We start from the raw sequence: 23,417 nt of genomic DNA, 5'->3' as shown, positions 1-23,417 counted from the left end.
TATATAAAGTCTTGACTCTCGTGTCTCAGACGCAACAGTATAAGAGATCGTAAAACAGTCTGGTGAAACTGGAAACCAACCATTTGAGCAAGGCGATATTCAAGATGTCTGTGACACCCTGAAAAGAAGCTGTTCCTCTGGAGGACAAGTGTGCCCGAACCGGCCAGATATTTGCCAAAAAAAAATCGATACCGAGTTCCATCCAAGGGTGGACGGCTTCAAAAAGCACGACCAAGAAAAACGGTAGCACAGCACTATAGTGGTGACGACATCAGAAACTCAGAAAGTTGTTTTTAACCAAGTCGTAGAAAAACCAGCACCTCGAACCTCATCATCTTTATTGGACTATAACAAGCATCAGGAGATGCCGCAAGACGAGTAGAATAAATACAGCGAGGCCGAGGTCCTGCACAAGTTCATTGACAATGTGAATGAGTAAACGACAGGAAGACGAACCCAAAGTCCCAATCCATCCTCATTGCGATCATTGAAACGGTCTTCAGCTTTCAGAGGAACGTCATTCGGGGCTTGTGGTGAAAGATTTAGTACCTGCTTATAAACGTCAACGAGAGAATCAATTTCCGTTCTTCTCAATGTCGACTTGCATCAAACGCGAGATAAAGCAAGGTATCGTCTTCAACACGCGGTTCGTACTACGCAGGAAATCATCATCAGCTGATGACACCCTTCAAAAGACCGGAAAATGGAACAGACGGGCGCATCCTGATTTTCGTGTAGAAAGACTGGTCGACGGTAGGGGTGGAAGCGAGCGGGACGAGACGTTACAAAGCGTTCTTTTTGGCGTTCTAGGAAGTTCATCACGAATGTGAAAGGAAAAGAAGAGATGCAAAAACGAGGGAAGGCGAAAGTCGTCGAGAACGAACAATTGAGAGGGAGAGACGAGGGGCGCAAGGAGACTTCGAAATGGTGACATTTTTTTCGATTCAGGGTCCATCTACATTAAGTATCCAACATGATTGATCAGGATTTCGGGTGTACTCGAAGGATGGAGAGTTTCCGAGGTCATGGTCTTCCGAAAGGTAAGATCGTTTTTTTTTGCTGGGCACGGTTCGTAGATAGCGAACGCCAGACTTGCTGCATTCTGGGATTGAATATTGACCAATATGATTGAAAACACACCTCGACGTGACACCCATCCCGCGCGACGCAAAAAACGACCTTCACTGAATCCATGCACACTCCGACTTCCATGACCTTCTCTTTGCACAAGATCGCCAAAGACTCCAAGAGTGGTCATCTCTACGCCTGTTGATATAAATGCACCCTCAGTCTAGCATAATGCTCGAACCTGACCTGCCCAAATGCAGCCCTCCGTTCGTCTGCCAATACTTGTCGTCCACAAACTTCCTACGATTACCTTCTGGGAAGGACCGGTGCTCGAACTTCATTCTGTGTGGATAGAAACGATGGCTTGGGGATAACGCAGTAATGCCACTTTGCCTGTCACCCGCTATTGAAACGACGACTAAGTTGTGCTATCTTAGTCCCGAATGCCTTCTGAGATCTGGAACCGTATCTTCTGCTTGACTTTCCGAGTAACAGAACCTCGTTGGACTAGTTAGGTCGACTGGCAAGGGGACACAACCTCATACTCCTCATCCTCATACGAAGGCCCTTGGGTCGGTCCCGGGCACTGACAGGGCGCTAATCTCAGCACGTGGAAACGGGACGATGAGTGACTCACTCACTTTACTTTTCTTACTGATACCAGCACGAACACGACGTTCATAGAGCAGCCCAGAATGTGTGCCAGCATGTGTATGTGTGAACAAGATCCCACTGAATGGCCTGCAAATCAAGGCCCGCAAGACCCTTCCAAGAGTCAGAACCGAAGATTCAAACTTGTCCGATCGAATCAAGCCGGAAGACATCTTCGACAGACTCGTGAAGACTGGAGACTGAAAACCAAGAATTCTTCAATTCAGACAAGCTGTGTGACTACAAAAACTAGGTCGGACTGAGAATATCGGCAAGGGAGAGCGAACGTACCGATCTCCGATCCAAGGGTTTTCAAGCTCTCGTCTCTTCATAGTTATCCCCCGAGGTGCGAACTGCGAGCTTGTATGGGCATTTCCATGCCCAGGGGATTACGAACGATTCGTCTGGACATGGTCTGACGACGGGGCCGGCCGTCCAACACACGTATGGCTAACAAAGAAGCCCCGGAGGATAGAATATCCCGTCCTATGGATCGAGGCTGCATCTGCAGATATCCATGGTGGTTGCTCTGCAGTGGCCGTGGAAGTGAGGCAGGTCAAATATGTCGAGGACCGCCAGCAAGTAACTATAACCGCAAGACTATGTCTGGTAAAGTCAAGATTGAGGCTGACACAACTGAAAAAGTGATGTGGACGTCGAAAAGCAAGCCGTGGTCGTCATTGTGGACCGTGGTCAGTTGTGGTCGCGGGTCAAGAAGGGTTGGCCGTTGCCCACGATGACAAACGGCCAATCGCACCGCGAATTTCAAATATGTCCCCGAATTCCTACTCCGATACTTCATCCGTATGAGCATCCGTATGAGCAAAGGACTAGCTACTCTCTCTCCTTGTGGACGAGGATGCGAAGATGTACGCGGTCGGAATTTTTTAGAGGTGAGTACTACGCACTTTGCTCCTTGTTTCACTATTTCTTAGCAACATTCAGATCTTCATTAGAAGCTTGTAGAATTTCCGGATCAATTCATCCAGCAAACCTTCACACACCCGCTTCTCTAAGGAACTCTGAGAGGCAGGACCCTAGAGCCATATTCGCGTGGCTTGGCTCGGTGGGTTCTTTAGCTATACCGACTTCGCTGCTTATGAAGAAACTGAAAATGAAGAACCACAGGCAGCCTCGGTTCGTCTTTGAATATGACCAGAGCAAATTGGCATATTTCAAGCAGGAACGATCTACAACCCCAGGCGTCGACGAGTAGAATTGGTCCTGATCATCCTGAATTACTCAACGTCTGCAGGGCTCACTCTGCCATTCTATCATCATGCTAAATGTTTGAGGCTTCGTAATTCAATTTCCCGTGAGTTCTCATTCGTCCTGTTTATAAACCTTTCTTCATGGCATTCCTGTGCATTCATTCCCCCCTCTCAACGCGAGGGCACGCTGCTCTATTTTTCTACAAACGTCGCCGCTCATGGTGTGAATATTCTCGATAACAACACTACTACTCCCGACCTGAAGTCCGGAGAAACAATCCTCGTTGTCACTGACAAATTTGACAGTGAAGAAAAGTCACGTCATACTTATCAAGTTTGCAGACAATCTCAGACGGATTTGCATGTCGGAGAGGAGTGGTGGCGCAATCGATATGACATGTTGAGAGCCACCCAAAACGTTATGTGGTTTATGTCGAAAATAATTCGCGGCTCAAAGAAAATATACAGATTTGACACAGAAGCTACTCAACATACACACCTACCATCTCGTCGTTAGACATCGCTTTCTACGAAAATTTACTTGAGCAATTGTGACACGATATTTTTATACCCGAGGCTATTGTGCGCCGCCAAATCAAGAAAAGCCTTCCCGCTGAGAGTTCCTGGTTCTAGCTTCCCGGCGACTTCGCCACCTTCGTCGAGGAGGACCATCTCGCCACCAGGGTAGAGAATCTGGTTTGGGAGAGCCGAGTATGGCGGGACATTGGTGTTTCCCTGTCGGATGGCGAGATACCTTCCAAGCGTTTCGGCGAGCCAATCTGCGTATGGTAATTCAGCTCTTGGGACGGGATCGTTTACGTTGATGAAGGAGAGGATACGGTCATCGGTACGCTTGCTGTGGACTGGATTGGGGATGGAGGCAATCGCTGCTGAGCCGAAAGTCATGCAGTGTACAGCTTGGACTAAAATGATAGTAAGCACCTGTGTTCTCCACAATTAGATGAATTATACTCACATGTGTCTCTTTCTGCCTGAGTTGTACGCATTTGGAAAAAATGGTATAAGAAAAAGGCAGTCCCGCCGCCCGCAGAGTGTCCGCAGAACACCAGGGTGGGTTTCGGGGTCAGCCCTTTTGCTGCGTTCAAGACAGCAGCCTTTGTCGTCGGGAACATAGCTTCTGCCACCTCCAAGAAGCCTCTGTGGGCTTTGAACTTCCCTTGATTCTGGGTCTACATTCATCATTCGGTGAGTGAATGTCAATGCTTCAGAAGTATTCTCATAACTCACGCCTGTGTCGAACTCGATAGTCAGTTTCGCGTCGGCGTCCGCGTTGGTCAGGTTGTCAATCACAGCAGCAAAACCAGTCGTCGACGTTCCTCTAACGGAGAAGTACAGGTTGTTACTTTTGGCGTCTTTGAACAGGGCCCAGTTCTTTGTGTTCTGCAAGTAGCTGGCCGGGTCCCCCTTGAGAAGTTCAGCAGGTGCACCCTCTACAAGTTTTGACTGTGAGCCAGGGGGTTGCTTCGCCTTTCGGTCGTCGATGGCTTGTTTGGTTCTTAAGTCGTAGACCTCTTTGGCACAGTACACGGCAAGCTGGACATGCGGGAACAAATGCTCATTTCCTCTGTTACAGATAAGCGCACCCTTTCAGAAATACCCATGACAGGTAGTAATAAAACACACTTTTTCCAGTCTTTTAATTTCGCGATGAAGCTCAGATCGACCGCAGACTTCAGCTTGGGATCTTTATCCAGCGCGACCGAGAGGCCTTCAATAGCTGCCTTGATCTCGGGTACATCTACGAGACTTTCAGCTACTCGCAAACAACGTCAACAGGAAATGCCCTACTCACTGATGTCCCCGTTTTCGTATGCCCTCATGAAAACGCCGACGACCGCCGCGAAGTTCTGCGATGCTCGCCCAGACTGAGTGCTTGCGGATAGCTTACCCGAGGCACCCAGGGACTGAGACGCGGATGGGATGACTGAGGTACTGGCACCCATGTTGATGATGATGATTTACGCAGGCTTGCGCTGTATTTATCAGTTGGATGACCATAGCGCTTAGAGTGTAGTCCTCCACCTGCACGCCACCTGTACGCCACTTGCACGTAGACAGATGCAACGTACCTCAGGCCACTACAGCGCGAATGATGAATCTCGGAGATAAGCTGGCCTCTACCAATCAGGGAATCATGGCCGCGGGCGACAAGCTTCCTTCATCATACAAGAACCTTGGGGTTTGGCTTTTGTAAGTAACAAGATTTCCACGATCATCTTCTTGAATTTGCAAGTGGGTCTGTCGGATGTGCACAAAGCAAAAGCATTTCCTGCCTTTCAATTGTCAGGGAACACTAGTTGAGCATGGAAACTTCCCAAATGATAAGTATATGGATGAATCTGCAGGGCACGGTGGGGCGTCAGCCATTGAAGTCATAGAACAAGGAGGCTGCCAACCGAACGTGGTACCTTGTATCCAATGCGACATGACAGCGACCTTGGAACGATTTTGCAGCGGCGTTTTGAGTCTGCGACTTACTAAACTGGAACATATCATGACTGGGGTGATGGTGTAAAGCACATCTTCTATTTGAACATTCGGAACCATGGTCATGGGAAGGGGCACGCTAGCGTTGGTTCTGAGATTTCTCCTTATTCCAAGTATGATCGAAGGGGGGTAGTTGAATCCAAATGCGACGTGACAGCGACCTTGGAATGATTTTGCAGCGGCGTTTTGAATCTGCGACTCACTAAACTGGAAGATATTCTTCCATCAAGCATGACTGGGGTGATGGTGTAAAGCACGTTTTCTATTTGAACGTTCGGAGCGATGGTCGAGGCATGCTAGCGTTCGATTTGAAATTCTCCTTATTCCAAGTATGATCGAAGGAGGATAGAGTTGACACCAAATGCGACGTGACAGCGACCTTGGAACGATTTTGCAGCGGCGTTTTGAATCTGCGACTCACTAAACTGGAAGATATTCTTCTATCAAGCATGACTGGGGTGATGGTGTAAAGTGTCGTGTTCTATATGAACGTTCGGAGCGATGGTCATGGGAAGAGGCATGCTAGCGTTCGATTCGAAATTCTCCTTATTCCAAGTATGATCGAAGGGGGGTGGAGAACACCATATAATCTGCACCAGGAGATGTTGTTACTTTCGACACTCCAGCCTCATGATGTCAAGCGCCCCTCGAGACGAGAAACCACCGAATCCTGTGAAGAGGTCCTGGCCAACATGGCACTACACAGAAGCGAACCAGGGCAAGGATGCCATCAAGACAGCCATTGCGAACCTCTTCTGGCAATCGATGGCCGAGGCTATTTCTCTCATTATGAGCGACACCATCGAAGTTGCAAAACGGGCAGGTATCAATGTTTTAGCTCTAGCAAAGACAGCGGCACCGGTCTCCACAACCGATATATTCGATCCTACAGAGGAGGAGAAGGCATTTACTCATGTCGCGCGGTGTCTTTTACAGAGTGCAGGTGCGTCTGGTAGATGAAGCGAATTAACCCAGGGCAAAGGCTGAGGGAGACTATTCAGGCCTTTTTGATATAGATGTTCTCCTTGAAGACAGAGGAATGGGCGATCGTATCGGGGCACCAATAGAAGCGCTGGATTGGTTATTTACCCGTGATCTGTTGCGATTCACGACTCGTGGAGTCTTGCGATGGGGTAATGCCCATGGGTCTGTCCTGTGGGGGCCATTAAAATTCGAAACGGGTATTAAAACAGAGGATAAACAGTACGTGTTGTTGTGGCCTTACCCACTTTAGATCTCTCAAGAAGTGCTACAGAGTCGATGGTATCCTGATCACTTCGCGATTCAATCCAGTTGGCAAACGTCCCGCGCTGCGTCTTGTTCCAGCCAACATGACCGCAAGACTCCACACAACAGATATGGAACAGATACCACTTGACACCGTTAGCCGCATTCCGACCTCTCGGCCTTTTGCCCTGATCAAGGAGGTCATAGACGGGTTGTTCGTCCAGGTCAACAACAGGGACGTGTATACCGAGGCAGTCTTGGACAAATTTGTCTTTCGCACCTTGGAGCTGTACAAGTACAAGGTCGTGCAGCGACTATCGCCATCGAAGCTAGAGGAGGCGAGAAATGTTGCCGTCCAGGATATCACGAGCACCTGGATGAATTACCAGAACACGAGGGCATTCGAGAAACTTGTGCTTGATCAGAGCGGAGTTTTCGTCGACCTTGTATGGAGTGACCCGGACATCACACGTTGGACATCCATGTTCCAGAACTGTCAGCACTTCTGTTCGAACCTTCTGAAGTCGAAGTGCTTCTTGCGTGTCGACGGTTACGATAGAGCTGGGCTGCCTAGAGCTCCTGTTCTGCCGGACGATAAGAAGTACGAGTCATCGCTTCCCAGCATACTGAAGGTCTTCGCACTTGTCGATGACCAAAGCCCACGGATTAGCCCTACTTTCGCGCAATATTTTGATTCGGTGACGCGGTCGAAGGAAGGAGCGACGATGGTATCGTTCAAAGAGCCGGAAGTGGAGGAAACGCTGAAGTCTCAGCCGGGGAGAGCTTCTCTGCTTGATATGAGAATGTACGGGATTCCGATCTTGCCTGGGACAGTGGAATATTCCAAGACTAATTTGCGGCTCGGACTTCGTCCTGATGAGCCCAACGATGCATGGTTTGCAATCTCGGCTGCTACTCTCTACTTCGTCGCTCCGACAGATCCCTTGCACGAAATCACGCAGAAGCTGGAGAGCACGTCCAGAGCTACAGCACTGGGTATACTGGGGCTCGGCATGTTTGAGTGGTTAGAGAAGGCCGCCAATCCGAGGCTCCTGAACTCAATCATGTTCGACGCGCTGATGCTACTGACAGAAAAGGAGCGACAAGATATTCACGATGATGTCAAGTATGCAAAGCTGCTTAAAGAGGCGCAGGAAAAGTTGGCGAAGGCAAAGCAGCAAGGTGATGCCCAGTTGGTGGAAAAGTGCACGCAGCGAGTGTTGGCTATCGAGGCCAGTAGGAGGTACGAGGTCGACATACCTAAACTTCGGGCGAAGCAACGTGGAAGTTGGGATTTTTTGGCTGGTCTGAACTGAGGAAGGTGGATTGGGAGGCTGAAGTTGAAAAATGAAGGAACCTTTAGATAGGTAATGAAAAGAAACTGGAGAATTACACCGGGAGCGATGCGTTAATGTAAACCAGCTGTGTAAACAAGTACGAGGATGGTAATAACAAAGAAACACGTACCAGAACCTCCTTCCGCTCACCCCCTGGCAAAATTTACCACTCCAGCTTCGAAAACAAGTCAATGAAAAGGGTTGTATTTCCATACAAATTCGAGGTGAATGGTTCATCAGGAATATCTCCCGACCTGTGTGATTTCCGTGCACGTGATCGAGATATGAACGTTCCCAACACAGGAAGAATTGAAACGTAATTCATATGATTTACGTTATGCTTTATATTAAAATTATGAAAAAAAAATTGTACCATAACGCCGGTGCAGTATGTTGACGCAATGTTTCTTTTATGTTGATAAATTTTGTAGGATTACGCAAGGATAAAGGGAAATGTTTATTCTTCCCTTTATGGTATAGATTATTCTGACTTTACGCTAGACTCATACACAGCTTAGCATAATCCATAACCATAAAGGGAAGCATAAAATTTAGCATAAACCTTTTTCTTTATTCTTCCACAATCTTGCAAATTTTATTAACATAAAAAAAACATCGCGTCAACATCTTGCATGGGCGTTACGGTACAATTTTTTTTCATAATTTTACAGCTATTTGCGTAGAGCTTGTCACTCGCCCGGTTTTTTTTGACAATAATAAAACCTTGTACATACTGAACGACTTGGTGAAATTCATCCCCTGTCTCAAATCCGCTCCCTTCGGCACTCCGGCTCCACCGGCCATCCCGTCCATCTTGTGGCCTCCATGAGTCGCTTATCCGGTTGGCGGGCAATAAAAGAGGCCGGATAAAACCTGAATGGGTGCCAGTGGAGGCCGAGGAACTGAGCAGCCGGTGTGCGCCGAAGGGAGCGGGTTCGGGGGAAGGAGAGATTTTATGTATTCTCAGTAAGTTGTTCGGTATGTACAAGTTTTATTATCTTCAAAAAAAATCCGGGAGTGACAAGGTATATGCAAATAGCTGTAATATAAAGTATAACGTAAATCATATGAATTACGTTTCAATTCTTCCTGTGCAAAAGAATCAGCTCGAATCGGAAATTCAAGCACACAGAACTCACAGGCACCCATAACATATGACTTTACCGACCAAAAAGGATGGTAACCCGGCCAAGCTTGAAGGGAAATGACTGGTTGATCAAGAAACATGTCCGACTCGGAGTCCTTGATTGCGCGGCTTGTGTATCAAGCCTGAGTGTAGCTCGGTTTGGCCTTCTTGGATCAATTGTTTATGTTTATGATCTTTTATCTTTTTATACAATAACTTAACTTGTCGAACTGCGAGGCTAGATGTATGTACGTGTGTTCTACAATAATGTATAGATGATGCGAGAAGCATACATGGAGAGCAGCGCTTAACTACATTAGAGGAAAATATAAAAGATAGCAAACAAGAGTGCAAAAAGCCTCGCGAAACTGGATCCTCAAACCAACCATGTGAACAAAACGAAATCCAGGGTGTGTTTAACACTTGCGAGCTGGTCGAGGTGGAGGTCAAGTACGCCCAAACCGACCAGACATTTTTCAAAAGTCCGACGTAAGATGTGTATTCTGCTTCATAAGAACACACAGCACAACTGTCAATAACAACGGTGTCAGAATTTGCTTTAGTCAAGTCGTAGAAAAGTAGCACCTTTTTTCAAGGCCCATCATTGTGTTGGAGTAGAACAAGCATCAAGAGATGCCGCAAGACGAGTAGAATAAATACAGTGAGGCCGAGGTCCTGCACATACAGTTCATTAGCGACGACAATGTGTATGAGGAAACGATAGGAAGACGAACCCAAAGTCCGAGTTCATCTTCATTGCGATCATTGAAACGGTCTTCAACTTCCAGAGGGACGTCATTCGGGGCTTGTGGTGAAAGATTTGGTACCTATTTATGAATGTCAACGACAGAATCAATTTTCGTTTTTCTCAATGTCGACTTGCATCAAACGCGAGGTAAAGCAAAGTGTCGTCTTCAACACGCGGTTTGTACTACGCAAGAAATGCATCAGTTGATGGCCTTCTTCAAGAAGACCGAAAACTGGAACACACGGGCACACTCTGATCTTCGTGGGGAGAGGCTGGACGACGGTACGGGTGGAAGCGAGCGCGACGAGAGGTTGTAAGGTGTTGTTTTCGGCGTTCTGGGAGGTCCATCAGCAATCTTCAAGGAAAGGAAGCGATGCAAAAACAAGGGAAGGCGACAGTCGTCGAAAATGAACAGTTGAGAGGAAACGACGAGAGATGTGCAAGGAGACTTCGAAATCGTGAGATTTTCAGGTTCAGGATCCGTCTACATTTAGTATTCAACGTGTTCGAACAGAATTTGGGGTGTACTCGAAGGATGGAACAGCTTCCGAGGTTATGGTCTTACGAAGGAGAAAGATTTGCTTTTTGCCGGGCACGGTTCGCAGATAGAGAACGGACGGCTGAAATAGCAGACTGAGCGGTGTCTATATTTGAATGCTGATGATGATGAGAACACACCTCGACATTACACTCGTCCCGCGCAACGCAAAATGGTACTTTCCCCAAACCAACCCACTCTTTGACCTCTTTGACCACCATGACCACCTCTTCAGACAAGACAGCTAACAATCGCAATTCATCTGTTCTGTGCGGGTATACGCATGAATCCACCTTCCATGATAACACCAAACGGTCGGAATTCGCCCATCCCAACTGTAGCCCATCGTTCATTCCGCATCTATTTTTCGCCTCCATAACTCACCCATACAGTTCCAAGAGTTGCCTTCTGCGAATACCCGTCCTCGGACCGATAGAAACGATGGCTGGAGATAACCTAGCACTACAGCTTCGCAACCTCGATATCGAAATGACGAAGAATTTCTGCTTTCCTGATTCTGAATGCCTTGCACCGAGATCTGGTACTCAAACTACGTCCTATGCTCGATTTTCGGGACATCAGAACCTCTGTTTCACTAGTTGAGTTGCCTAAAGGCGACGCAACCTCATATTGGATACCTCAGCGACGGGCGCTAAAAAGGCGTTAATGCTCGGCACGTGGACGGGACGAACGAGTGACTCACTCCAAGTCTTTTCTTACTGATACCATGAACACGACGTTCATAGAGCAACTCAGAATGCATGCCAGCATGTGTGTGTGTGAACAAGGTCCCGCCGACTAGCCTGCAAAATCAAGGCCATCAAGACACCTCCAAGAAGCCAGCATCGAAGGCTAAATTCTTGTCCAACATTTGATCAAGCCGGAAGACCTCTTCAATAGATTATTGAAGGCTGAATACCAAAGATTCGTCAAGCGAGACAAACTGTGTGACTACAATTAGCTAGGACGGACTGAGAATATCGACGAGGGTAAAGCGACCAATGGACATACCGATATCCTGCAATCCAAGATTTTTCAAGCACTCTCTAGGACTCTCTACGAAAATAATCATCCCGATGGAAGGTGAGTATTGCGAGGGTCGTATGTGGCTTTCTATTCTTGCAGGATTACGAACGATTCGTACGCCGGATGTGGTGTGAGGACGGGGTCATCCAACATGCGTGTGGCCAACAAAGAAGCTCCCGAGCGTAAAACAGCCCGTCTTGGACTCGAGGCTGCATGCGGATATCCAGCGTCCTTGCTCTGCGGTGACCACGCAAATGAGCTGGGGACGATTATGTCGAGGAACGCCCGCGAGAGACCACCACCACAAAACTTTGTCCGGTAAAGTCAAAAATTGAGATGAATAGAACTGAAAGGTGATATGAATGTCGAGGAACAAGCCATGGTCACCGTTATGGACTGTGGGTGGTCGTGGTTGTGGGTCAAGAACGGTTGGCCATTGACGATGATTAGCGACGAGGCCAAACAAAGGGCCCGTCCCACCACAACCACCCAACCGCGAATTTCAAATTTCTACTTTAAGGTACTGCACCATTGCTTCATCCATCTGAGCCCTACAGAGCCAAGGGACGACTCTAGATCTGTTCATTGTGGATGGGAATTTATAGTAAAGAAGGACGCGGTCGCAGATATTAACCGCCTATTCAGGTATCTAGGTGAGTACGGCGTGTCTTTTCATTTACTCAGCCAGACTCAAGGATTAGGGTACTCCCGAGTGGCCAAAAAAGATTTGGGTCGATCCTTCCACCATTCCTTACACACATCGGGCTGCACAGGGAGCGACCTAATGCCTTGGGACCAGGAGTCACGCGGTTCTGCTCGTTCAAGGACTGGGGAGGAAGTCATCAAGTAAAGACCACTATACCTTTGCGACGCGTGGGCTCGTGTTTTAATTGACCGCTCTCCGATATTCCGATGATACAACATAGATCAGGAGCGAATGTCTACGATCCATCCACCTTACACGACGTCACCATCTAACTTCCCGGCTCGGAATCTGAGATAAATGGAATATAAAGTCGCTCTTCCGACACGATATATTCCTCAACCCTCAACGTCAACCCTCATGCCTCTCAGATCCCCCGTTTCTCGAGCTCAAGCTCAACTCAATGCGAGCGTAAATTCGGGTGCCCCAATGACTCCTAAAACGGTCAGGGTAAGTCACACTAGACCTGAAGAGTTAATCCAGTACTGTTGATAATGATTCATCTCATGGACACAGAACGCGCTGGTGGCTATGGGTTTCCTGGGCGCCAGCTTTGCCGGGTTCTATTATGCTCTTAGAGAACGCGACCGTCGCAAGCGTGAAGCAGGAGTACACGAACAATGTGCGTAAACGGTCCTATCACTCTACCTTTCTATTCTAAAGTTATCAATGGCAGTCGAATTGACTATGGAACAGGCGCAGAAAAGGGGACATCTTCCGACGAGACTAAACGAATCCAGCAGTGTTCGAGATATTCGAGATCTCCTCCCAGTTCGAGAGCATGACGCAAAACACGTCAGCGTGCAGCAAGCACAAAGAATGGGAGCATACGGCGATGGGCAGCGTATTGAGCAGCCTGCTCCTCAGCCTCAGAAGAGCGATGGTACTGGAGTAGCTTCAAAGAAGACCTAAGCTTAAGGAATATGGACCAGTAGAGTACTCGACCTCCAGGATTCACTGCCTAAAACCGGAGTGCCTAGGATGATCATCTCCGTTTAACAATAGGCAATTAAATATAGAAGTATGTAGTCTTACCCAACGGATTCAAGTATGTTATCGATAGCGAAACGTTTAGTAGTATTATGTACGGCATATGGAATATGAATCGTATAAAAGAAAACGCTTGTGCCACCGTCTCGAAGTCGACATGTCCGCTTCCGCGTAAATATTCTTTAAGCTTAATATGCAAAGACTGGAATCCCGTACAATCATACTAATACCAGTAAAGTGGCGGTTTCAACGATATTCTCCGGAGAATAGAGGACAAGAAGTGTGAGAGGTGGTTTTTCCTCAAGTTTGTAGCTATGGCTCCGGGAACTGTCAATGACCAACTCACTGTTTCAACTTGCAATTTGCATTTGATGGCGAAGCCCTCACCACAGCCAGAGATGGGGCTGTGAGTACACATAGATTCACAGCAACGAATCTACGCTCATGGTAGTGTGAACAACTCTGCAAATCTTGCTTCTTGGGCCATTTTCACGGCTCTATCCACAACAGTGAGATCTATGGGGCACAATCAACATTCAAAGAAGGAGAATTTGAGCCTGAACACCCCACCCAGGTTATCAGACATCTTGATTGCAATTAGTTGTCGTATTGTGGTTACATCAACAACAGTCCCTACGATTTCAACAAAGGTCGTGTCTAGTCCGGGGTTCTCCTTTAACAACGGTGTGAGCAAAACGTAAATGGTAACGTTTGGGCTTGGAAACTTTACCGCATGGAATTGAACACTGACTTCTCCTCCATCACTGGCCAGAATTAGGGCGCGTTTGGCGGCTTGGTTAACCTGCAGGGGGAAAAAGCGCGTCAATGGTCTGTAGCACGTAACGTTCGTCGATATATTCACGTTCAGCACTTTGCCCGTCAATCTCACTCTTCTTCCGGTGTATTTTCCGAGCAAAGCAGAGTTGACGCGCGGGGATGATTGTTGTTCTTCCATGATATTCAGCTTGCCTTGACGTGTTGACGAGTGTCGTAATCCAACAAAATACTGAACAGTGACTTTGGTAGTTGAAGTTCAAGAAAGAGCTGCGAACGTTTGTCCAATGTCGAAGTTTAAGGTGGGTTATCGAGAAACAGAGTGTTGTTGACGGTTGTTTACGCGTTTCGAAACTCTTTCCAACCACCATCACAAAAATTCAAACTTAACAAGTCTCGCCTGACTTCGACGGCGGGAATTTGGGGTCAATGGAGACGATTTCTCGGCTTCGTTCTGCTCTTCTCAATGCTTTGGGTAGTGGAGGATCGCAGTACGCAGAACAAGAAGTATTTGACGAGCTCATGGTTCACAAGGCGCGTTTGGTGAAAGTCTTCGATGTGGGGCTACGGAATATTGAACATCAGAAGGAAATAGAATCTGGTGCGTATATAGATCTTTTTTGGCATCGTACAAGCCCAAATGACCACTTGATTTCGGACCACAATAGGCAAAACCTTCATAAACGGCAAGCAAGTCGCAATCAACCCAGAGTTCGCGAGACAGGTCGTATTCCTTTCCCAACAGCTCGAGTGCTCAGAACGCTACATAGCCGGTTTACTTAATGATGTTATGGCTCAAAACCCTAACGTCAGCGCGGTGAACTGCGTCGAAACAACAATCCTCGAGTTTCACCAACGCCGTCGGAATCTCGCAGATTCCCTGCGCATCTTGATGCAGGTTACCGAGATTGGAGTCTCCGAAGACACTTCCGAATTTTACCGAAATGTTGCACAATTTGTCGTTGCAGAGATTATCCCACCCGAGCGACTACGGACTAGTCGTGGTGTAATTCCTTTCGCACACCGCCTCTTCAAAGAGATGGAGCACTTGGGCACGGTTTTATCTCGGGTAGATGCTGCGAGGAGAAATGCTCAAAGTAACACCGTCATACCGCCTGGCCAAGGTAACATTCTGTCGTCGAGTTTTGCAACGTCGGACGCTAATCTTCCTGTCAAGGTACCATGACCGTCGGATCTGATATTTTGAATGGCCGATACGATTCTCTGAAGTACGAGCGAAGGACGTTGGCGACCGCTTTCTATCATCTACTTCACGCTGGCTACTTCTCGCCATCAGAACTCAAGCTCGTCGTGGAATGGCTACAAGTCAATCCCAACCACGGCATGACTTATTACGTCCTCACAGCACTTCTGGCCGCACTAGACCCTGCCAGTACTGATAGTCGAGCTGGCAAGTTCCGTGCTCTTCTCGCCAACGACCCAGCAAGCGTTTCATTCATGACCCAAAAGCTGGCGCCGACATCGTCCTGGAAAGAGCCCGGATTGAAGGCCGTCATTCTCCTCGAGTGGACATTATTTCTTACTTGGCATCGGCACAACAATCCTCAGCTCCAAAATAGAGAAGGATTCCGCACGGAGGAGTTGGAACTCCAGATCTGGAATGCAGTACAAGGCGACCTCTTCACGTACCTCAGTGTCGCGGTCCTTCAGCTGCAGCGAAGATATGGAGGCCCTCTCATCCCATCGCTTCTTGTCAATCTCGTGCCTTCGCAGGAACAGCAGGAACAACGGGAAGTTCCTTCAGACGATTTCAAGTTGCATGTGTTGTCAGCTTTCGAGGCCTTAATCCGAATGTTGATCACACATGCATCCTCTGAACTGCGAAAAATCAAGCAACGTCAGGAGGATCTCGTTCTGGCGAGTGCTCGTGACCGTAATCGCGCAGCCACAGGTCGTTACGGTGGTGGAGTGGGAGGGGGAGGGGGAGACTCGACGCAAGAAGCAGCGGATCGATCTTCTCCTCGAAACGATATAGCCATGCTCTATTCATTCATCGGAATTTTGTACACTTCTCTTCCCGAAGAGTCCGCTTTGCAGTTTTGGGGAGCGGGGCCCAATGCAGAGACCCGACCGCCAACTTACCTGGAGCAGCTCGAGACAACCGCCGGTCGATTACCAGCGTTTTTGCAATGGGCAATATGGTCTACGCAGGCTCACGATTCGACCATGTCGATGTCGTTATATGACATGTTAGCCGGTCTAGCAAAGGGACAACATTGTAGCGAGTTGGCCTACAATTTCATGGCTAAAGGTGGAGGAGAAGTTATCTCTGGCAGTTCCTTACCCACAGGTGGTGGAAGTGCGTCTTCGGTTTCGTGGGACGTCATCTTTGGTATTCTAGATGCCTGGGCCTCTGGACCCGCTGCGGCACGAAGTGCGATGCCGAATCCTCTACCCCAGAATTCGTTCGGTGGGAGTCAATCTACTGCTCACCAAGTCCAACAGTCACAGATCGGATTGTCCATTACCCCGAAAGATGTGCTACTCGCGCAATCTTTTCTTCGTTTGCTGTCTGCAGTGGTCACGTATTCAACCGCAGTCCGCGTCGCTATCTCTGGCCATTCTCATTTCCGTGCTATTCCCACACTGGTTTCCCTCATTCCTCTAAGCGTACCACTTGAGTTGAAAGGCATGCTTTTCGAGACCCTCGCGGCATTTTGTCAGCCTGGTGCGGGCGTTCCTGGAGTGGAAATATGCAAAGCCGTCTGGACACTTATGGAAAAACTGGAGGTTATCAATGTCCGTGCTTCCACAGGTGGTTTCGGAGTCTTTCGCCCTGTAAAAGGTGTGGAGGTGGAACTTGAGGAGGTTGAAGCCACGCATGGACTTTATCCTGCAACCATTCCCTTCCTCAAGTTGCTGAGCACATTGATTCATACGCAGAAACGGATACCGTTCAGGGATCGAGTAGCAGACCGTGCTTCTGTAAGCACTGTCCCCGATACCTTAGGGCAACCCTACCGGTTGCCAGGTATAGGACCCTTCGTGGCGTTCGTTATTGACAACGTATTCTCGAGAATACCGTCTCGAGAGTATCTTCGCCCTTCTGAGCGATGGCAGATCAATGATTTGTGTTTATGCTTTGTGGAACGAGCGATTGCTAGTTACGACCTCGAGTCCTTCCTTCTGGCGACGGAATCAAATGAACTGAAGAACAACACGATAACACCCTATCTCGTCCACCCAGGGTACGACATCATGAACCGATTGCTCACGGATGGAGGCGAACGCCCGTTGCACCAGTCGCTTCTCTCTTACATCATCGAGGGACTTCAGGGCTTCGAAAAGGGTTTTGCCAAGGAGGAGCCATATTTTGAAAGCACTATCGTGAGGGTGCTCAGAATCGTGCTTCGGGTGTTGGAGATTCAAGACATCTTCTTGGACGTTCTTATTCCGCTACTAAATGATCTCGATGGAACACCTCTTGTAGAAACAGTACACCATCGTTCTCACTACACCGCGTTCGATAAGACTTTGTCGTTTGTCCCTCAAGCAATTCCTGCTCTAGGAGCATACGTCTCCTACCCTTCTCATTTCGAAATCGTTTTTCTCTCCGTGAAGATCCTCTCTATCTTATCAAAATCGACCGCATTCACAAATCTAGCAGCCTTGGTTGAACGGAGCGACGAATCGGACCGTATATTGACAGGATACGTTAACCTTTTGCAGGTAGAGAGCTCTGAGGACGTCTCTACGGCAGAAACTATTGCGGAACAGGGTACCGGTGCCGGTGCTCCTGATATCAGTAGTCCCCCTGTACCACTTGAACAGGCTACAAGAGTAGCTGCCCTTGATCTTTTACTTCAGAACACAGAGTCCAATCGGCCCTACCCCAATTTTGCTCATTTTTTATTGTTCGGCTCCACGCAAAACAATCAAGGGATCCAGGATCCCCATGCTCTCGGATCAAGGAGGACATGTATTCATGTTATCTTGGATCTATTAAACCTAGGCATACCAAAATTAAAAGGGAGAGTGAAAGATCGGACCCACGCCCTCCAAATGGCGCCTCTGTTTGCCACTCTTCCAGCCTTGGCAGAGCGATGCTACCACATCATATACCAGCTTTGTGTTCAACCTCGAACCTCAGGATTTTCGATGCGCTACCTTCGCACCCGGGAAGATTTCTTTGCCCGTCACTTGGCCGCCATTCCTTCTCAGGTTCCCGAGGATTATAACGAACCTTGCATACAGGTCCAATATCAGGATGGTTCCCGCGTAACAACGACTACTGCGACTCTCAGCTCGTTTTTGCGATCGAGATCTTGGATATTCAATTTGGTCGCTCTAGATCTTCATGTGCTTACGAACAAAGGTCAGCATGCTGCCGTATCGGAACTTCTGAATATCTTGTATGGCAATGAATCTCCCTCGGAAGATCCTGATGTATGGGAGGATGAGATGTCGCGTCCGTTCCGCGAGGTAGGGCAATCACATCTGAGGATCATTGGGCTCGTTCAGTCTCACACATTCGACTGGTCCGACACATTGGAGGTCCGCAGTGTTCAACTCCAATTCTTGGATAAACTGAACCTATTATCTTGCGTACGCAAAGACTCGTCTGGTTGTGAGATAATCGACCGATCAGAACTTTTGTCGTTACTCTCCGCCGCCAGACGAACATTATTCTCCCGAAATACGATCGTCACACCTGTTCAGGCCGAACAGCTCAATTTGGAGACCAATTACATTCTCGAGAGTTGCGCAGTGGAAAATCATCGGCGCCAAATCTTATATGCCACCAGCACTGGCTTCGAGGCATGGCGAAGATTATTAGACACAACCTTAAGCAAGTGCTTCCATCGTCTACCCCACGATCATCGCGAAAACATGCTTTTCGACATTCTTCATGTTCTCCCCCCCATCATCAACTCGGGTAATGTGGATGACTCAACCACAGTATTACTGTCTGGAGTCATTCTATCTTCGATCACGAAGTTGCGAGAGGATAGGCGACATCAAGTCATTCTCCAATCTGCTGGCGGCGATCCCGATTCTGGCGTTCTACCAGCAGAGCGACTGTATGCCATCCTTCGGAGCTTCTTAGCTTGCATTGTCAACAGCAGCGGCACAGAATTTGTTCGGGGGAATTTATATGCTGCCCTAATTAACTACATCCATCTCATTTCATCTTCTGACGACCTTTCACCTTCACATAGAACTATCGATGGGCTACATCTGTCACTCCTGAAGTCCAATAACCGTGCGGATGATTCTGCCGACTTCATGGCTGTTGTACCCTCTACCCGAAGCCAGTCGTCTCATCAGACCGTTCAAGCAAACAGTTTGTCTTTGATGAAGCCTTCTTTAGAGCGGTTGGTGACCATAATATCCCGAGATGCCATTGATGGTACCGAAGTTTGGAGAACGGTCGCGTTTTTGCTTTTGGATTCCCTGGTTCAACTTTCAGCGTTCGACAAGCATCATCCCATTACAAATTTTGTCGTCCGCCACGGCATTCTCTCAAATTTCGTTCAAGGGTTGAACGATTCTGATTTGCTCCTGCAATCTATTTTAAAACCAGACCCCGGTAAGGATCTCTGTCTCCTTTGTTGACGCCTTATACCAAGTTGAGATTACTATCCAGATGATTTGAACCCTCTTTATGTTTATGAGGCAAAGATGTCGTTCTTCATACGACTTGCGCAAACCCGGGCCGGTGCAGAGCGACTACTCGAGGCTCACCTGATTCCTGTGTTGGCACAATGTGATTATTTAGACGCTCGACCTGAAGCTGACTCGTCTTTCGTTGGTATGCCCATTTGTCTGTACTCGCATTCTCATTGCTGAAAATGACACGTTTTAGATCACGATACTTTCCTTCCCTCCGCCATTCAGCGATATCACCAATTGTTCATGCCCAGTCTTCAGCTTGTGAACGCGATGTTAGCGACTCTGAGCGCGAAACACGCGACAGCTTCCAGCCAGGTTGGTCTGCATTTTCTGTATTGATGAATAGTTTTGACTTGAGCTATTTAGATCCTCGACTTCCTATCTCGTCACAGTTCTACAATAGTAATCCTGCTCAAAAATGAGACTGATGATGCTTCGTTGGCCTTGTTGGAGGAGATACATTTACTAGTCTCTCTTGGTGCCCAGGTCCTTCCATTGGTGCCACGTACAGAGCTGGTCAGTAACTCAACCTTCTATCCTTCCACCGTGCTCATGATTCCTCAGTTGTCGACTCACTCTGGATTTGGCGCAATAAATAGTGCGATATTGTCCCTTTCTACAAGGTGCCTAGCGAACGGGCCTTGGATAGAGAATATCAAACCACAAACAGACGCGGAAATTACAGACGCTAACACGCCTGCGTCAGGTAAGAGCCTGAGATCTTCGTGGTGCCATTTGATTGACGTTGTCATAGGGTTTGGGCCTGAAAGTAAGTTTGATGCCAATGTGCGGAGAACTGGGAAGATATTACAGAAAGCACTCGTTGCTTACGCTGGAGCTATAAGTGATTTCACCGGTACGTTTAGATCCATAACTACATTCTAAACTCCCGCTGAGAGCATAAACAGAACCCGAAATAAACCCAGTGCTATCTCCGATTCATACATTATCGCGCCATGAGGAGAGGGGGCATTTCCTCGGTAAGAAATTTTAACTTTGGTTTGGCGTGTACTGAAAGAGCATCAGCAACCATACCTACTCTTGGAGATGCTCTTGAAGCGCTTGCTACGCTCTGCAACGATCTTGCCGGGACTTTACGACAAATATCTGACATCTCAGCGGAGCTTAGTTCCAAAGCACTTGTCGCCGTTGACAACATCCATGAGGTCTGCATATGATCTTCTTCGATTTAGGCAGTTTTCTGAACAGTTTACAACAGATGGTCCATGATGTGGACTTCGATTTCATCCAAGATTTGGAAATTGAACAAAAGAGATCGTTGGTCTGTCGGGAACTGCAACGTATAAGGCACCTCGCGACAAACGATGCCAGGCTTACTATTAGTGGGTGTTTTCGCTCAACTATTTGCAACAATCGATCCTGATTATTACATCGCAGGCACTGTTGAAATGGTCCTTCTTCTGTTGTGGAGACATATAGGCTATTACGGCGAAAACGAAAACCAGACGCCCAAAAATCCGGGTTCAAGCACGCTAGGAGGATCTGCCATGAGATTCCTAGCGGCCCCCGAACCTGAAAACTTGCGTTTGGAAGTCGGCAGAAAGCTACAACCGTCTTTACAACGCCTTCAATCACTTGTGGTGAGTGCGATGCGTACTCGTGTCTGCCCATTACCAAGGCTGACGTTTTCCGCCCAGGACGATGAATCACTCGGAGAGGAATGGCAAGCCAACCAGGCCTACGTCGAGATAATGTGTCGGCGGATACGAGACAGTGTGGGGCTCCACGATGCTGAGTTAATGCCTTCTGATGATAACCCGTGAAATCTAGCTATGTATATGATACGTATGTTGTACATCATCCAAATCTGCAAGGATATATAATATAGGTTTGATGTGCGCCGAACCCCTTGGTTTCGAGGTAAAATGTTCAATTTACTATCTCGGTAGCAAGCTTCCGGCACCACGCAAGGCCAGAGATCCTCCCATACGCAATGTTTGCGTTCCGCCCGGGAAATAGGCTAGCACGTAGGCAACGAGGGCAATGACCTGTTAGGCTTCAGTTATAACCGAGTATTGCAAGGATATGCGATTGCACGTACTTGCACGATTGCACCGATTAATGATCCAAAGAAAGAATGAAGCTGAGATGGTGAATGAGTATCAGGTTATAAAAGTGGCATTGCGCGGGCGGCTTACTCCAAGAGAGAAGTAGAGAGTGAGGCCAAGGCTTCCGAAGTAGACGAACGTGAATGGCAGTCGCTCTTTTGACACGAGATGTTTGAGATGATTTATGGGTCCTATGAGCACTGAGAATCTGCAGAAAGATTGAGAATGGACGGTTCTGCATGTGCTGGAAGTAGAGCCGCACCCAATCATGACCAGGAGACTTCCAAGACTGTAAAAAGAGAAGACCCTTCGTCACTTATCCTATTCCACGTATACGCACAGTTCCGATGATTCACCTGAAGGCCAAAGCAAATTTCGAAGGTCTTACCGGTAAAGCATTCGTTAAATGATTCTCAAACGACCCAAAACCAAACGAACTGACCTCAACATGGTTAAGAACGCGACAAAGAAGCACACCGTAGCACCTATGAGGCAAGCACCGAATCCCAGTAGCCTGGGTAACAGTGTCGATAATAAGTCCCGTTCCAGACAAGTTCCCAAATGCACACTACCTCTCCCATCTCGACAGCGCAAACCAAGCCTCCTCTTCATTCGACCGCTCATTCGACCGAAGTGGGATGTAATCTCCGGCTACTGCGTTGTAAAACCGGGAAAAGGCATTTCCGCTCGGTTGCGATTGGTTGTTTTGGGAATCATCCGTTGCGCCTCTGGCCCATGCAAACTGAGAGAGATTACTTCGAAAATTTTGTTCTGTTGACGATTGTGCAGGCATTATTGCGTTATTCGAACGAGGAGATGGAGGTGTAGAGGAGGAACAGACAGGTACGTAAACACTCGTAAACGTAAATTTCGTGCTGTGCTGCAGCGGAGTACCATGGCCAGTCCACTATACATTATCATACCAGACCACTCGAGGCGGGTTTCCTTGACCTTACCCACCCCACCTCTTCCGCCCGCAATATATGGGAACCCAGTGACAAAGGAAGGGATAGTTCACATCTGCATCCACTTTACTGTGCTTATAGACGAGGAGTTCGTACCAGTGGGCGATCCCGATCAAGCCCTTCTCGCCGTTCCAAAGTGGCAGCTTCTCTCTTTCGATCTGCCAAACCAAAACTGGATACCCTTCATTTCATTTGTTTGTTTCGCAATCACCAACTCTCGAGGCACATTGTATCGTCATCGAGGCACCTCTTACCGATGCAGATGCACCCTCTCTCCGCTCATCGCAAGACGTTGCACTTCATTACAAGTGCTCTACGACATCCTCATTTGTGGACGCGAAACTTGATAAGGTTTCTACCTCTACCCATACTGAGCCGCAGATGTCTTCGTTTCGCGAGGGGGTGAAAGCCAGAGATGGTCCCCGCTGTCCTCACACCGATGGTCTTGAATGTGAAGCTACACATATTGTGCTGCACTCGAAAGGAAGTGACGCGAGTTGCTATCCATCTACACTTATACTCCTCTCTAACATCTTCTCTAATTGCTCCTTGCCTAGTACATGCCAACCTTATGTGACGAACGAGGTGATGGCGATATCGATATTAATGAACCCCTTAATGGTCTGTGAATATTTTCGGCGCTGCATAAGGTGATTGGGACAGGGCATATTGCCGTTATCAGGGTATGTGTGTACTCCCTCAGAATAGTAAGATGTGCTGACTGTGCGGCGTGAAACTCTCTAGACATCTGTCTCTTTCACCACGAGTCAGGGAACCTCATAACTATTCTTATAGCACACAACTTCACTCCAACCAAGACGTCTCTGCTGATTCCGACATTT

The 23,417-nt window shown here is 48.0% G+C and overlaps 11 protein-coding genes across 12 annotated transcripts; 4 read left to right on the top strand and 7 right to left on the bottom strand.

The window, feature by feature from the left end:
• Positions 1–955: 955 nt before the first annotated feature.
• Positions 956–1,258, bottom strand: E1B28_013553 (uncharacterized protein; the record flags this gene model as incomplete). The annotated part of the gene is made up of 1 exon (XM_043158716.1): positions 956–1,258. One exon carries the CDS (start codon positions 1,256–1,258, stop codon positions 956–958), a length of 303 nt encoding a protein of 100 aa, XP_043004071.1.
• Positions 1,259–1,579: 321 nt separating this feature from the next.
• On the bottom strand, positions 1,580–1,892 carry E1B28_013552 (uncharacterized protein; the record flags this gene model as incomplete). The annotated part of the gene is made up of 2 exons (XM_043158715.1): positions 1,580–1,654; positions 1,710–1,892. 2 exons carry the CDS (start codon positions 1,890–1,892, stop codon positions 1,580–1,582), a joined length of 258 nt encoding a protein of 85 aa, XP_043004070.1.
• Positions 1,893–2,838: 946 nt separating this feature from the next.
• Positions 2,839–5,170, bottom strand: E1B28_013551 (uncharacterized protein). Its single transcript, XM_043160836.1, has 5 exons — positions 4,744–5,170; positions 4,575–4,689; positions 4,179–4,515; positions 3,907–4,120; positions 2,839–3,853 (listed from the first exon to the last, which is right to left on the bottom strand). Exons 1-5 carry the CDS (start codon positions 4,892–4,894, stop codon positions 3,468–3,470), a joined length of 1,203 nt encoding a protein of 400 aa, XP_043004069.1. The 5' UTR covers positions 4,895–5,170; the 3' UTR covers positions 2,839–3,467.
• Positions 5,171–5,546: 376 nt separating this feature from the next.
• On the top strand, positions 5,547–7,981 carry E1B28_013550 (uncharacterized protein; the record flags this gene model as incomplete). Its single annotated transcript, XM_043158714.1, has 3 exons — positions 5,547–6,381; positions 6,440–6,641; positions 6,694–7,981. Exons 1-3 carry the CDS (start codon positions 6,069–6,071, stop codon positions 7,979–7,981), a joined length of 1,803 nt encoding a protein of 600 aa, XP_043004068.1. The 5' UTR covers positions 5,547–6,068.
• A 1,738-nt stretch (positions 7,982–9,719) lies between these two features.
• E1B28_013549 (uncharacterized protein) lies at positions 9,720–10,224 on the bottom strand (the record flags this gene model as incomplete). The annotated part of the gene is made up of 4 exons (XM_043158713.1): positions 9,720–9,803; positions 9,863–9,955; positions 10,012–10,059; positions 10,120–10,224. 4 exons carry the CDS (start codon positions 10,222–10,224, stop codon positions 9,720–9,722), a joined length of 330 nt encoding a protein of 109 aa, XP_043004067.1.
• Positions 10,225–10,373: 149 nt separating this feature from the next.
• E1B28_013548 (uncharacterized protein) lies at positions 10,374–10,767 on the bottom strand (the record flags this gene model as incomplete). The annotated part of the gene is made up of 2 exons (XM_043158712.1): positions 10,374–10,496; positions 10,555–10,767. 2 exons carry the CDS (start codon positions 10,765–10,767, stop codon positions 10,374–10,376), a joined length of 336 nt encoding a protein of 111 aa, XP_043004066.1.
• An 824-nt stretch (positions 10,768–11,591) lies between these two features.
• On the top strand, positions 11,592–11,762 carry E1B28_013547 (uncharacterized protein; the record flags this gene model as incomplete). The annotated part of the gene is made up of 1 exon (XM_043158711.1): positions 11,592–11,762. The coding sequence occupies one exon, from the start codon at positions 11,592–11,594 to the stop codon at positions 11,760–11,762; it is 171 nt and encodes a 56-aa protein (XP_043004065.1).
• Positions 11,763–11,917: 155 nt separating this feature from the next.
• E1B28_013546 (uncharacterized protein) lies at positions 11,918–13,055 on the top strand (the record flags this gene model as incomplete). Its single annotated transcript, XM_043158710.1, has 5 exons — positions 11,918–11,960; positions 12,017–12,093; positions 12,142–12,593; positions 12,660–12,765; positions 12,820–13,055. The coding sequence occupies exons 3-5, from the start codon at positions 12,444–12,446 to the stop codon at positions 13,053–13,055; spliced, it is 492 nt and encodes a 163-aa protein (XP_043004064.1). The 5' UTR covers positions 11,918–11,960; positions 12,017–12,093; positions 12,142–12,443.
• Positions 13,056–13,534: 479 nt separating this feature from the next.
• Positions 13,535–14,234, bottom strand: E1B28_013545 (uncharacterized protein). The gene is made up of 4 exons (XM_043158709.1): positions 13,996–14,234; positions 13,864–13,935; positions 13,704–13,806; positions 13,535–13,649 (listed from the first exon to the last, which is right to left on the bottom strand). Exons 1-4 carry the CDS (start codon positions 14,086–14,088, stop codon positions 13,576–13,578), a joined length of 342 nt encoding a protein of 113 aa, XP_043004063.1. The 5' UTR covers positions 14,089–14,234; the 3' UTR covers positions 13,535–13,575.
• Positions 14,235–14,255: 21 nt separating this feature from the next.
• Positions 14,256–21,359, top strand: E1B28_013544 (uncharacterized protein). Its single transcript, XM_043158708.1, has 13 exons — positions 14,256–14,508; positions 14,576–15,031; positions 15,085–19,458; positions 19,516–19,680; positions 19,735–19,856; positions 19,908–20,057; positions 20,106–20,247; positions 20,296–20,397; positions 20,450–20,521; positions 20,568–20,707; positions 20,761–20,884; positions 20,940–21,142; positions 21,200–21,359. Exons 1-13 carry the CDS (start codon positions 14,337–14,339, stop codon positions 21,323–21,325), a joined length of 6,348 nt encoding a protein of 2,115 aa, XP_043004062.1. The 5' UTR covers positions 14,256–14,336; the 3' UTR covers positions 21,326–21,359.
• Positions 21,335–22,446, bottom strand: E1B28_013543 (uncharacterized protein). 2 transcript variants are annotated; one of them, XM_043158706.1, is made up of 7 exons: positions 22,183–22,446; positions 22,053–22,124; positions 21,967–21,993; positions 21,873–21,899; positions 21,701–21,818; positions 21,604–21,645; positions 21,335–21,550 (listed from the first exon to the last, which is right to left on the bottom strand). In XM_043158706.1, the coding sequence occupies exons 1-7, from the start codon at positions 22,401–22,403 to the stop codon at positions 21,440–21,442; spliced, it is 618 nt and encodes a 205-aa protein (XP_043004060.1). In that variant the 5' UTR covers positions 22,404–22,446; the 3' UTR covers positions 21,335–21,439. The 2 variants fall into 2 exon arrangements, with proteins under 2 accessions (XP_043004060.1, XP_043004061.1); XM_043158707.1 differs by having other exon boundaries at positions 22,053–22,446.
• Positions 22,447–23,417: the final 971 nt, after the last annotated feature.

Source organism: Marasmius oreades, chromosome 9 (genome assembly GCF_018924745.1).
Source record: "Marasmius oreades isolate 03SP1 chromosome 9, whole genome shotgun sequence".
NCBI lineage: Eukaryota > Fungi > Basidiomycota > Agaricomycetes > Agaricales > Marasmiaceae > Marasmius > Marasmius oreades.
The sequence above is the reverse complement of the archived record's forward strand: the minus strand, read 5'-3'. Positions and strand labels throughout refer to the sequence as shown.

Excerpts from the sequence above, each read along its gene's own strand:
- E1B28_013543 (XM_043158706.1), bottom strand. The coding sequence starts at position 22,403 with ATGCCTGCACAATCGTCAACAGAACAAAATTTTCGAAGTAATCTCTCT. Across the intron at positions 21,994-22,052 it reads GCGTTCTTAACCATGTTGAG|ACCTTCGAAATTTGCTTTGG; the intron begins GTCAGTTCGTTT and ends TTTACCGGTAAG. Across the intron at positions 21,646-21,700 it reads CTCTCTACTTCTCTCTTGGA|CTTCATTCTTTCTTTGGATC; the intron begins GTAAGCCGCCCG and ends TCACCATCTCAG.
- E1B28_013551 (XM_043160836.1), bottom strand. The coding sequence starts at position 4,894 with ATGGGTGCCAGTACCTCAGTCATCCCATCCGCGTCTCAGTCCCTGGGT. Across the intron at positions 4,690-4,743 it reads ATACGAAAACGGGGACATCA|ATGTACCCGAGATCAAGGCA; the intron begins GTGAGTAGGGCA and ends AAAGTCTCGTAG. Across the intron at positions 3,854-3,906 it reads TCAGGCAGAAAGAGACACAT|TCCAAGCTGTACACTGCATG; the intron begins GTGAGTATAATT and ends CTATCATTTTAG.
- E1B28_013545 (XM_043158709.1), bottom strand. The coding sequence starts at position 14,088 with ATGGAAGAACAACAATCATCCCCGCGCGTCAACTCTGCTTTGCTCGGA. Across the intron at positions 13,936-13,995 it reads TGACGGGCAAAGTGCTGAAC|GTTAACCAAGCCGCCAAACG; the intron begins GTGAATATATCG and ends TTCCCCCTGCAG. Across the intron at positions 13,650-13,703 it reads CAAGATGTCTGATAACCTGG|ATCTCACTGTTGTGGATAGA; the intron begins GTGGGGTGTTCA and ends TGTGCCCCATAG.
- E1B28_013544 (XM_043158708.1), top strand. The coding sequence starts at position 14,337 with ATGGAGACGATTTCTCGGCTTCGTTCTGCTCTTCTCAATGCTTTGGGT. Across the intron at positions 19,459-19,515 it reads TATTTTAAAACCAGACCCCG|ATGATTTGAACCCTCTTTAT; the intron begins GTAAGGATCTCT and ends ATTACTATCCAG. Across the intron at positions 20,885-20,939 it reads CGATGCCAGGCTTACTATTA|GCACTGTTGAAATGGTCCTT; the intron begins GTGGGTGTTTTC and ends ATTACATCGCAG.